Source organism: Zingiber officinale, chromosome 6A (assembly GCF_018446385.1).
Source record: "Zingiber officinale cultivar Zhangliang chromosome 6A, Zo_v1.1, whole genome shotgun sequence".
Classification (NCBI taxonomy): domain Eukaryota; kingdom Viridiplantae; phylum Streptophyta; class Magnoliopsida; order Zingiberales; family Zingiberaceae; genus Zingiber; species Zingiber officinale.
Window position 1 is genome coordinate 26,010,180 of NC_055997.1, and position 13,731 is coordinate 26,023,910.

Genomic DNA, 13,731 nt, shown 5'->3' on the forward strand with positions numbered 1-13,731 from the left:
TCTATACCTCATTTATAATCTACCTTCGTTCAACATGAATCTGTCGATTCAATGAACGTGAGATGGATGCGTGAACCTTCAAGGATGTCATAATGTTCAGTGTCAAGTTCATCAGCCAACTCTACACCATTAAACACTAGCTTCTGGGCTTCCACGGCGTAACCGAGTGACTTCTGTATCGTCTTTTTTATCTCAAGAACCGTAGCAAAAAACCATATCTCAATGGTTATTTCCTTCTCATCTACTATATCAATTATTACATCCATCTCTCAAAATGATCGATTAGGCTTCTGAAAATGAAGTTGTATTGTTGGTTTCTTATGGTAAAGAGTTGTGATTTGTTTGCTATCAGGAACTTAGCTAAGTTTATTTATTTTCTATTGTTCTTTCAAGTTTCATGCCATTTGTTCCCTGCAATAAACTCATTGAGGATGATATCTCATGCTAAAGGGATTTGCAAAGCTTCACTTGAAACAACAAAGAGGTGAGTTTTTCTTTTTTATTGGTCAAATTATTTGTTGGGTTTGATGATAATGGAAGGCCTTTGGCATGTGGCAGTCCCGTGTTGCAACCCTAGCTTTCTTTGCCTGTATTGTTCTTTTATATTCATTCATTATTTAAAAGTAAATTAAATTCATTATTTAAAAATTAATTAAATAAATAAATTTAAACAATAATATTACCATATAGAAGAAAGATCCATTGTATACAATCCTACTATATTATTTTCAAAAAGCTATTTTTAGAATTCGAATTTGTAATCTTTTAATCACAAAACAATAATTTTATCATACTCTCACCATATAGACCTCAAGAAAGATCCATTGTATACAAACTTATCATACCTTTTTTAAGAGGTTATTTTTAGAATTCGAACCTATAATCTTTTAATCATAAAATAATAATTTTACTATTACGCCAAGACTCTTCAAAATCTTATTTTTATGATTTTTTAAAAAAAATTTATATCAAAATAAACAAAAATGTCATATTTATTTAAATATATAAACACATGTATTTTACAAATTTTATAAGTAGCAAAACAAATAATAAATTTAAAGTACAATTAAACTTAATTATCTGAGTAAGGATATCGGGATTATAAAAAAAATAATGCGTATAACCTAAAACACAATCCCAACTTTGACTAGAAATTATATTGAGTGTTCTTAAGAAATAGTGTGTGAATCTAAACAATTTCAACGAGCCAAATACAACTTTAAACCTCCTAAGAGCTGCACTATAAACAAACAGAGTTTCGCGTTTTGACAAAGTATAGGGAATGCCAAAATCCCTATGCAACTAAACTCTCAGTCTCATTCACTCACCTGTTGCTTAATTCGAGCTGGTATATACTTCAACAACATTATGTACACAATGAATAACGGAATACACTTGTGCCGAGAAAATTTTATTCTCGACAAACAAAATTAGTACCTGAAGAAGTGACTGAGGATGCGTAGCCTGGTTGAGATTGTTTGCATGCTCTAGAGCTTGTCTGATGTATCTTACATCTGAGACATGTGGCTAGTCATCTGAGCTGCGTAACTTTGTAAAATACAATGCGCTGAGCATTTAGACTGTAAATTCCAAATTTTTGAACTTTTAATAATCTGACAAAGGTATTAAACAAGAGTTCGCAGCCGAGTCAATAGAGTTTGCATGCTCTCAAGCTTGTCTGTGAGATACTTGATGTCTGAAACATGTTGTGATTCAGTCATGAGCGTTGAGCATTTAAACTGCAAGTCCAAAATTTCGACTTCCAATGAAGTAATGGTGGACTCCAGATTATCACTTAGCATGGCGTTAGATATGGAGGTTCTAGGGGTGAAACTGACGCTGCCAAAACTACTTCGGCGACTTAATTTTCCTGGTGTCAAATTTCTGTGCATACTCCCACTTCCTGCAAGGTCAGTCAGGAAATAAGAGCTGGAAGATTGTGTGAAGATGAAGTACTCCAATCACAAAGGCATTTATGAGTTCCGAGTTAATTAAGTTATTGCTAAACCAACAAGAACAAACAATAGACATGTAAGTTCCAACCATTTGGGGATAAGCTACATGAAATTTACCCACTTTTACTCATCCTGAGTTTTCTTTTGTCTACCTCCCACCTCACACATCTTTGATCCTAATTGATTCAACGTTATAAAATTCAAACTAATATCCAATCTATTAATGCCCTTTCAATTGTGTTGGGTTTTCTTTTGTCTACCTCATATCTTTAACCAGAATTGATTTAACATGTCTAATTATAGAATTCAATGATCGTCACTCATTGAACGCATCCATATAGTCTGAATTTGTGGTTTTGTTCTCTTATTATCTATTTGAAACTATACTTAGGCATGCATCAGGTTAACCTATCACAACTTAAAGAAACAAATAAGAAGAAACCCCAAACAATTCATTACATACCTAAGTTGGAAAGCTGATCCATAGTACCCTGACCTAGTGATTTATCAAGCTTAAGTAAACGCAGCATCCCAGCAGCAATCCTACCCATTGAATCAACTTCAGATCTGCAAAGAAGAACAAGGTGCTCCAGTTCCTGTTTTGTAGCAATTGCTTCAATCTGCACAATGTGACAAATCAACAATTTAGCGCATGGCAATTTCCACCCTAGGTTTGCATGAAAAAAGAGAAAAACAATAGGTGGACTATTTTACCGGTTCCTTCACTGAAAACTTTATATTTTCCACTACCCACTCTGTTTCCATCTCAATATCATCCTCGGAGGAAACCAAGCAGACTTCAACGTCTACCCCATTATTCTTGAAGTCTCCATTTGTCAAATTTCTCTCTACTCCATATCTGTCCCTTGTACTTGGTTTCAATGCCTGTAGACCTTCTATACCTACCTGCAATCATCACAAGAAAAAAGTATTTGAACCACAAGAAAATGTAGTTATCAAGCAGTTTTACCCTCAGATTAAAGTAAAATTATGTTATCTCATATTAGCACAGTTAGTGCAAAAGTTCATCAGTGAAAATTATAGCTCATTATTGGTTTTCGGCTGAAGGTATTCATGGTTAGAAGAATACTTGAAGTTGAGGGTTGAAAAGCATGAAGCAAATGGCAAAAAATATTCAATTGAGGTCCTAACTCTTGCTAATGCAACAAATTTTATGATTAATTTGGCCACTAATAACTAAGGCTATTTTGACTTCAGTTTGTGTGGTTTTTTAATCATTTTTCCCTCACTGGTTGGTCCAAACAACTATGATGATGTTGATATGGAGCATATCAACCATATGGAACTGCAAAGAAAAATTGCAATGATCTCTGCATTTCTACAAGGTATAATGATTGCATGCACTTGACTATTTTTTTATTGCCTTGTATACAAAGATGAAAATGAATGTGATCTATGAAAATTGAGGAAATTTGATCCAATTAGATGTTTACCGTTATTAATTCTATAGGAAACTTCTTCTTCAAGCCTGATCTCCCCATATTTGATGAATTGGATTCAGTACTTTTTGCTTTTACATTCAAGCTATGGAAAGTTGTATGCCAACACTTCTCTTCTCTGCTTAGATTATCACTTACTTCCAGCAACCATCCTTCTGTCTCTTGGGCTCCTTCAAGTGCAAATAACCAATTGTTGAATGTAACACATACATCAATATCATCTGGCATCCGTACCTCCAAAAGGCTATGATGATCCTCCTCTTTGAGTGTTTCATCTGATATGGAATTATGTTAGTGAAATCAAAATGAAGAAGCGTGGCATCGAGCATCACCTAATTTGATAAACAGGATACTTTGGCAGAATGACAAGTGAAAATAAATGAAAATTATCCATAGTCATCACCTTCTTATTATCTACTTAAATATTGAAGAAGAAAATTTCATGAACTAATAGGATACAATTTAGGGTAGGATTATGTGCCTTTTGTTAGGTATATCTGTAAAAGCAGTACCATTTATTATATCATAGAGCATAAAGCTAACAAAACTAAAGCATTATCATCCATTTGGCATGGTAATATTTGAATAAAACAAAATAGCGTATGATCTAAATAAGAAAAATGCATACTTTCTTCGTGGTCAGCTTCAATGGGAGGTGATGCTCTGAAAAGTTTTGCCAGTGGTCCAGAAGATAAATTCTTCAATCCTTTCAACAATCCCTCTCCTGGAACACCATCTGGCCCAAATATACCAAATTGATGCAGCAAAGACTCAGTATAAGTCATACCACCACCAAGACGCACACCATTGATGTTGAAAGATGCATTTAGACTATGGGACTCTGTATCTTGAACATCATAAGGGATCACATGTACAATCGTTATGTCAAGAAATGGCACTGATTTCTTTTGATGCTTGCTTTGATTATCAACCCAAAATACTGCTTTCATTTGAGGATATTCATTGTCATTAACAAGACTTTCATTTATGACTTTCTCATGAGCTGCTCCCACTCCATCCAAACAGTAGACAGAAGCCGTCTCCCAGTGTATACTAGTAGAAACTGCAAAAGCACCACCCAGAGTCCGATGAGAAACTTTTAAGAATAACGATTGCCCATCAAACTGAACCATAGTCTTGTTATGGATATCAGTAGATGACGATTCCAGAAATTTGAGATGTAGATTGCTTACTGCTAAGGTTACTGCAGTATCACTTGGCATCTTTTTCATCATTTCATTTCCAAAACGGTCACCCATCCTCTCTTTGTTACCTTTGCTGGCTTTTGTTATCTTTTCAGAAACACGACCAAAATAGGCATACAGATCTAGAACAAAGAATAGCTGCTCAACTGAAGCGTTGGAGATATATTGCTGGCAGGCAACCCCGATTCGGACAACACCTTCGGGTGGAGGTACTTCTAACAAAGGGTGACCATCTGAAGTAGCCATAGCAGCTTCAAAACATACTTCGTGGAATTCAACACAACTCCATAAACCTTCATACCAGTCAGTAGAATTCATCTGTTTGGTTGAACTGTTGCACGTTTCTAGTGAAACACTAAGATGCGAAACTCGGGTAGCCCACTTCTTCTGACTAGCATCAACAGGTTGGTATTCCCAGAGACTAAAACAAGCAGGATCAGTATCCAATTTTAGTAAAGTGCATTTCAGCGATGGTGATTGAGCAAAATACAGATCCTCAACATGAAGCCTTGCTCCAGAAAATGACGTATGAGAAAAATGGTTGCCATTTCCAGACAAATCATTCGTCTTTTGCATATCTAGAGGAACAACAAGGTCAAACTCTTTTAGGATAAATTCAAAAGAGTTCACTGAAAAATCAGGCCGCACAACACCGGGGTTGACCACAATGCCATCAGCTAAGAAAGAGGAAATCCTAAAACACGATTCTTCCTGAAGAATTATCTGAAAAGGCATAAAAAAGTAATTTGAAAATAAAGGCATGAAAGTGAAAGAAAAATGAATTCAAATTGAGTGAAAATTTAGTTGACATTCAATACCATAAGTGGTTGACAGTCAATAACTGTCTGGGAAGCAAACTTTGGAGGGTTTGGAGAAGGATTGATTTGGAGAGAATGGAGAGAAATCAAAGGAACGCCCATACTAAATTGCATGTGCTGGTTTTGTAAAGGATAGATTGGAGGGCAAAAATTCTGACCTACATGAAGATGTAATGAATAGTGTCAGTTCCAGATAAATTGACTGAACCCCTAGTTTTAAATAGTTAATTTAGTACACTTAGCAATAAAAAGGATAGTAGAAGTTCAGTAACTACCAAATTCTGGAACATGTTGAGTTCCCTGAGAAGCAGACCTCAAAGAGGGTTGAATCAAGGTGCATGGAGGGTGTGAAAAGGTGTCCCTGCAAACGAACAAATTGTTGGAAGTTTGAATTTGTAATATACTGATCACAAAGGTATTATAAAAACAACAAATTCTACAAGATTTGGCAAGAGAACCAATGCAACATGCTACTGTTTCTTATATTCAATTATTATTACAGGACTTTTAAGTTCATGAACAGCTGAGACATCTAAGCATTAAAGCTCATTGAGACTGTTTGCTTATTTACTTGTGCTATGAGGATTACTTGCATCTAATCTCTTCCAAGCACATATATTTGTTGCCAGATGCTACCTTTTTACCATGATACAGTGATTGCTCACACAACGTAACAAGTATGAGTGATGTTTAAAGGGGATGTGATAATTTAGTAAAAGTCAGAGAAATTCCCAAGAAAAGGCACAGAAATTACCTCAAAAATAGCCCCCCAAGCAAGATGCGAGATAAGGTCTTTGTAGTTTCTCCATCAGATAGACTAGCCTATTAGATGACATAGCTCCATTGAGTCCAATAGCATTAACAAATCAAAAACAGGTGTTACGTATTGAAAAAGATTTTAGGCACGACAATTCATAATATACTGCCACCTTTACCTTAAATTAAGTTCCAAGAAAGTTGTGTTTATTTTAAGGTGAAAAAGAATTAAGCTAGGTTTCATAAACGCAAACACAAATGTAGGACGCATTCATTTCGGTTGTATGCTGTAATATTTTGCAGAACAAAAAGATTCCACATAAAACAACTTACCCGTGAGAAAAAGAGTGACTGCATTAGAAGTTCAAGTTGAAAGTCTGACAACAATTGCAATTTGTAAATTCATCACAAAATAAGCTTTCAGATAAAAAGCAAAAGCCAACTTGGCATGCAAATGGGATTTCTGAATGGTCCTTACCAGCATCTTTGATACAAAGAAATATATGATCAACAATAACAGATACCAGTGAACAACCAGCTGCTTCAGTTGAACGCTGCTCATTTGATTGACAGAAAATTATCACATTTCAATAGTATTTCACCAAGCCTTTAGAGCATAATGATAAAAAAAATTTGACAAATTGACAGGAAACCTGTTGTGCATTTAGATTAACATCTCCCCTATTCAAACAAATATGTGCACCCGTCATAAAACGAAGAAGAGCGCGCAATCCTGTTCAAATATTCATATCACATATATCAACATAAAAGCATACCATAGCAATCATAGTTGAGGTTATTCATCATTTCTCACCTGGTTCACTTAAAGCCGGACAAACAGCTTCAGGAATATGTAACCGAAATTCAAGCCTGAGTGGACTGTTTTGTTCTGTCCTTTGTACAGTGATCTGAAATTTAACGCACAAACAAGAAATCAAGCAGCATATTTTTCAAGTACTGTACTATTAAGCTAGAAGATGATATTGTCTTTACATAAGCCTCTCCAGATATTCCTTCTAGGAATCTTTCACCACCAAAAAATAGTCGCTTTGCACCGTCCTCATCTCGCTTACTCCCTTGACTACTAGGAGATTGTAAGTGTGCATCCAAGAACATATCTGGATGCGGTAACAGATCAACTGAGAGTGATTCCCACTCCAACTTCTGCCCAGTATATGAAAAGTAAGTTTCAGTAGAAATTGGAACAAGGCCTGACTTTATGTAGATATTCTCACAAGATAAAATATTGAAAAGAAGTGTTAGCAAGATTGTGAACCTTGAAAACATATAGAAACTTCTTGTTATTGGAAAAATCCCGTGCTTCCTTGAGATTGACAATCTGTTACAATGAATGGATAGTGATATGGTCATGATGTATCAGAATCCATATTAATCATGTAGGAATGAATGGATATTTGAACTGAATTGCTACCTGCCAATTTTCATTTGTGGTGTATAGCAAAAGATTGCGGATGGTAATAGATGCTAGTGGAGATGACCTGATCAATGAGCGGTGTGATATTAATTATCTAAGGAAGGAACTGTAATGCAACATTACATGTAAATTGCATTGGAATGATGATCAATGAGGGCAAGCTTGTATGTAGATAATCATGGATATACAGCCTGCAAATTCCAATGTGGTATGTATGACTTGTGCTATTATTTTGAATTTCTAGAATCATAAGAAACTATGGAAGCAAAAGAACTAGAGTAATGTGATATGGATCTAACCAGCCCATGGGCCTAATCTAGAGCATGTACAATGCATAGTGGAGTTATTTAATTTCAATCCAATTCCATTATAAGTGCATACAATGTAGTTGGCTAGGTTTAGTTATCAGTATTACGTATCTAATTATTATTTATAATTGAGTTATAAAGATGTGGGTGCTTTTATTTAGTTAGTACAAGAAATCGTATGGAGACTAGATCTCCTGGTCCACAAAAAACTGGACCAGGAGATGGACCACTCGCAATTGCCTCCGAATCGTGGCCGCGATCTGACCGCAATTGGTTGCGATCCCTCCCTGGGTTCACCGTCCCCACCAGGTTATAATTTGGAAGTGGGCAAGTGGCCAAGTTGTCGGGCGCTGAGGGGGGGGGGGGGGGGATGCCGCCTCCGGTCGTCTGCTCCGACCCAAACTATAATCTGGTGGGGACAGTGAACCCAAGGAGGGATCGCAACCAATTGCGGCCGTGATCTGGCCACAATTGCGAGTGGTTCATCCCTTGGTCCACTTTTTTGTGCATCAGGATATCTGCTCCCATTAGATCATGGAGTTGTGGTAGAAGTTGGTTAAATGTAGTGGGTTATGACCTTCTGGGTATGCATGTTTAGTAGTGGGGTAGTTGTTTCAAAATGTCATGGGTTTTCAGGGTAACTTGTATTTATACACCTAACATGCAAAGGGAGAAAACTTTACAATTTTCCAAGTATAGTGGTATTTCAACATAAAATGTACTCAGTATAAGATCTGTCATTCGAGGAGATCATTCCTTCTCTCCTTAACCTAAGAGCCTAGATATCCCCCTCTTCAACCCCTAGATAACATATATATGCTAATTATTATCATAATTTACCAAAATTAAATGATGTTCCTATCACTAAAGAACACTATAATTATATGATGAATTGACTCCTTCAGGAAGCAGAAACTTGACATCACAGAACTGAATAAAATATTGCAATTTTAATAACAACTTAATTTAATATCCTATCTCTTAAACAATTGCATAAAAAGAAGAAGCAAGAAGAACAGAGAAAAAAAAAGGAATTGGACTGACCACCACAAGAATTGTGGGACTAAAAGCAGCGGGATTAACAACATTACTAAAACAGAGGTCAAAATTAGGAATGTAATCCAATTGGCTATTCCAAGTTAGTCGAAACATTATCTTAATATCTATCTATATCATCATCATTTGAAATCTTACCAAATTGTCAAATGAACCCGTGGAAAGTATTCTTCCACTCAAAGAGCTTTAAGCTGAAGTATAAATGAAGTTCACAAAAATTACTAGAGAAGATCATTGATGAAATTACCAAATGGTACCTCCCTGCTTCCTATCACCACCATGAGTCTCAATCATTAGATTGACAGTACCTACTTCCAGGGTCATCCCATCTGCAATCTGAGGCATATTAAACATCAGACCATTTGTCAAAAGACAAAAAGCTGTCAACATATAAAAGGGATGTAACAAAGGCATCATAGTTTCCTGATCTTATTTCCTATAATCAGCATATACTTTATAATGATAAATCAGAAATAAACTGACCATATAGTTGCTTCCTTGATGGTCTCATATCATATATGTCCAAGAGATGTAAAATTTAAACAAACGAGGAGGAGCTTTTCAATATCACAGCAGAACCCAATTACATTGTGGAACATTAATTTGAAGCAAAAGATAACATTCTAATCTAAAAAGGAATATCAATATGGCATTTAGTTATGTTACATTTGCATAGAATTACTCGATAATAGACAAACCATCAAAGCAATTGCTGTCAAGTATAGTTTTGAAACAATATTATTGTTTCAGTTCTCCATCTCTTGGGATAACTAGATGGTACAACTAAAATTTAGAAAATTAAAGTGCAACTGAGTTTTGATGTTTATCTATTTTCAAAGCATAGTCAATCTCCAAGAGGAAAATTAAATAGAGATTCATAAATTTAAGAGATTCAAAGCATTACACTGACATGTATTGTCATGTATCGCTTAATCAAATGACAAACTTAAAGTGAATAGTATTAGCATTCTGTTCAGGTACTAATGCTAGTAAAACCATCTAGTGTCATTTGTCACTAGTCGCCATCTGGATCTTAGATTTTTCAAGGATATGTCCATTTCATCATAGTAGCCGACTCCACCTAGTAGGATAATGTTTGATTGTTGTTATTATTGTATGTGCATTTCATCATATGAGATGACAGTTTACTGCTTGACATAATTATTTGGAGTCCATGACACCCGAATTTAGTCCCACATAGAGAATTGTGGGCTATTAAGAGGGTATATGATCTTCAATTATTGAGCTACTATTAACATGAAATTGGATAGTTAATACCCATAAAGATCTCTAAGAAAACTGTAATTCATAGAATTCCAGTGTGATTATATGAATGCCATAGGTATACCAGAAACTGCTTCACTGAGATGAAAGAGAAATTGACTCAAGCTAATCACATAATATATGGTGAATTTAGTTCTAAAGCTATGAATGAGAAGTTAGCCTTCTGGAGATTTTTCTGGTTTGGAAGATGTTTCCGTAATTACTGTTGTTCTATCTTTATGATACATTCTCCTGAAAGAGGAAGTCAAACACCCAGGTTTCAATCCATCATTTGTTGAATCTCAGTTTTTATAGAGAATTATTTTGTTTTTCGTTCTGACTCACTGTTGTTCCCTTCTAGTATGCGTCTAGGCAAGATATCATGTCATACATAACTGATAAAAATCATCCAAAGTCATATCTGTTGCCTTCAACCTAAAGCACTCACTGACATGAATAGATTTGTTCAAGTCATGGAACAGGGCGCGCACAAACAAATAAATAATGTAAGAACTGATAATATAAAACAGAAATAGCACCAATAAATGATGATATTTCTTTACCTTATCTGCGAATCCATAACCACTGCCTTTGGTTGTGCCGGTCGATGTCGACGGACTTCAGAAAAACATAAAAACTCAGATAGGAAATAAAGCACACTCAGATGCTTGATGCCGAATCAGACACACTCACCTGGTTGGGCTTTTTGCATTATTAGGGTCCACATTTTCCTCTAGAACCAGATCAAATTTATCGATCTGAACAAGAATTGGCTCGCATTGCACATTCGAAACAGAAGGAACCTGGGCAAATAAAATCAATAAAAAAAAATCAACAGCGTATCACAAACTCCTACAAAAAAAGAGAGAAAACTTTCACCAAATCCCAAAAGATCAAAATTGCTAGGCATGATCCTAGTCACCGTGATCTCGAGCTTGCGAACTTTAGCTGTAGTCACAGTCAGCGTCGCAGGGAATCCAACGCTCGCATGAAGGGAATCCCCGTTGATATCTGAAACACCAGATTTCATCTCAACAAACTCGATCGACAAAGAAAGAGTGGAAATCGGGGATCTTCCAAAATCGAATTTTTGATGGAGGAGGCATTGGGATCTCACCTAGATTAGAGAGCTGGGCAGTGCGGCCTTGAAGCTTGAACTGATCACGGGTGAAAGACTTGAGCCAGTATTTGAGGGTATACTCCAGCGCCCGGGCCAAAATCGACTCCATCCCGTCCCGGGCGCACCGCCCGTCGGACAAGAACCTACAAGAATCTTTTGGAGCCTTCCAGATCTAAAGTTAAGCCAAAGAACGAGATCGAAGGAGTAGAATTCACGACGAAGATGAAGAGGAGGAGGAGCAGCAGAAGGGAAAGCGTGGGCCGACGAAGAGGCAGCCGAAGTGAAAAAGAATCCTCTTTGTTTTTTTCTCACCTATTATTTTGTTTTATTTATTTATTATTTATTTAATTATTCCCATCTTTTCCCTTTCTCTTTCACCAGCATGTTGCAAGCCTTAACGTGCGCCGTCCGCTCTGCAAGAAATAGAATCTCGTCCGTCGATGGAGGAATCAGCGAGCCTATAGGATTTTTATGCGCCGATCCCTCCTGCGAATCCATGTTAGCCGTTGGTTCGTTGCGCTTCGTGAGGATGCAGATCCGCCGTTGGTCGTCGCATCCCTACATAAGCAGACGTAGGGGTATAAATGAATCAAATCGTTTATAAATTATTCAAAATTTGATTTGATAAAAATTCGTTTGAGCTAGTTTAATAAGACTCGTTATGATAAATAAATCAAACTCAAACTTCATAATATTCGACTCGTTAACTCGTGAACATGTTCGTTAAGCTCATAAATCAACTTTTAAATAAAAAAATAATAGTTTTGATATTGAATTTATAGATTTTACAATCTATTTATGAAAAACATAGACAAATATATTAAATTTATTTATTAGAATAAAATTATAAATTTTAACAAGAATATTATATTTTTTAAAATATATAATTTAATTTTTAATGAATATTTAAATTTATAATTTAAATTTATTAAGTTCGTTTAGGCTTGATAAAAGCTCGAATAAGTTCGTGAGCCATGAATATATTCGTTAAATAAAGCTCGAGTTCGGCTCGATTATAAACGAGCCAAATTTAAACATCCAAGAGTTCGGTTCGATTATACCCCTAAGCAGGTATAGGGGTGTAAATGAATTAGGGGTATAAATAAATCAAATTATTCATAAATTATTCGAAGCTCGATTCAATAAAAATTCATTTGAGCTCATCTAATGAGACTTATTAAGTTAAATAAATCAAACTCAATATTTACAATATTTGACTCGTTAACTCGTAAACATATTCGTTAAGTTCATAAATCAACTTTTAAATAAAAAAAAATAATTTTAATATTAAATTTATACGTCCTATCTATAAAAGTATATAGATAACTATATTAAAATTTTTTAATTAGAATAAAATTATAAATAGATAAGTATATTAATTTTTTTTATTAAAATAAAATTATAAATTTTAATAAGAATATTAATATATAATTTAATTTTTAATAAATATTTAAATTTATAATTTATATTTATTGAGCTCGTTTAGATTCGATAAAAATTTGAATAAGTTCGTGAGCTATGAATATATTCGTTAAATAAAACTCGAATTTAGTTCGATTATAAATCAAACTCAAATATTCAAGAATTCGACTCGACTTGATTCGATTATACTCTTAAGCAGACGATCAAGTTTCGAGCAGATGACGGATGGTGTGGTGTGCGGGGTGAACAGGTGGGGTTGAATAATTAAATTAAAATTTTTTCCGATAATTAATCAATTAAATTAAATTTATTTTAAGATAAATTAAATTATCAAAACCAAATAAATCAAACGAATATAAAATCGATTAATTTTGTCTCAAATCACGTGCACATTTTAAGAATTACATTTGAATTTTTGTTATTCCTACTCATTTGGCACATTGAATGCTATCATTTGCCACATTTTGAGCAGCAATGAGTTGGATTTGTCGTCATTTGCGGTGTCTTGTCAGATAGAATTAGCAGAAGATACAATCTTTTTTTTCCTTATTAAATCCTATTATAAGTTGCATCTTTTGCTTCATTCGAGAAATCTTATCTGATCGTTTAATTCAATTCTGTCAGTGATGAATGTAAATAGGCAAAGTCGGAATGTCTTGATTTTTTCGAAAAAAAAATATATATTCAGTGGCAATCCAAAGATGAAAATTACAAATACATCAAGTTTCAAAATGTAAAAGTGGTAGATATTGATTATAAAGTAGTACTCAATGACAATTGTTAGACTTTCATCCACAACCACTTACAATGATCCTTCATCATTCTCTGTTATCGTAAGGAATATAATTTAATAATGGAAGATCAGATACTAGCTACACTTTTGGTGTATTTGATGCTAACTGAAATCCCTCTCAAGCACCAAACTGACATAAA

The 13,731-nt window shown here is 34.9% G+C and overlaps 1 protein-coding gene across 2 annotated transcripts; it reads right to left on the reverse strand.

Annotated features, from left to right (window-relative positions):
- Positions 1-1,125: 1,125 nt before the first annotated feature.
- Positions 1,126-11,674, reverse strand: LOC121996172. 2 transcript variants are annotated; one of them, XM_042550022.1, is made up of 20 exons: positions 11,374-11,674; positions 11,179-11,267; positions 10,950-11,059; positions 10,820-10,874; positions 9,241-9,329; positions 7,627-7,693; positions 7,471-7,533; positions 7,188-7,358; positions 7,009-7,102; positions 6,848-6,927; positions 6,673-6,748; positions 6,528-6,571; positions 6,193-6,260; positions 5,714-5,799; positions 5,439-5,596; positions 4,044-5,343; positions 3,410-3,690; positions 2,670-2,861; positions 2,419-2,575; positions 1,126-1,903 (listed from the first exon to the last, which is right to left on the reverse strand). In XM_042550022.1, exons 1-20 carry the CDS (start codon positions 11,483-11,485, stop codon positions 1,626-1,628), a joined length of 3,570 nt encoding a protein of 1,189 aa, XP_042405956.1. In that variant the 5' UTR covers positions 11,486-11,674; the 3' UTR covers positions 1,126-1,625. The 2 variants fall into 2 exon arrangements, with proteins under 2 accessions (XP_042405956.1, XP_042405957.1); XM_042550023.1 differs by lacking the exon at positions 11,374-11,674 and having other exon boundaries at positions 11,136-11,262.
- Positions 11,675-13,731: the final 2,057 nt, after the last annotated feature.

Coding starts and splice junctions, on each gene's coding strand:
- LOC121996172 (XM_042550022.1), bottom strand. CDS start 11,485: ATGGAGTCGATTTTGGCCCGGGCGCTGGAGTATACCCTCAAATACTGG. Junction 6,261..6,527: donor AGTCACTCTTTTTCTCACGG/GTAAGTTGTTTT, acceptor GTCATCTAATAG/GCTAGTCTATCTGATGGAGA. Junction 3,691..4,043: donor TGAAGCTGACCACGAAGAAA/GTATGCATTTTT, acceptor ATTCCATATCAG/ATGAAACACTCAAAGAGGAG.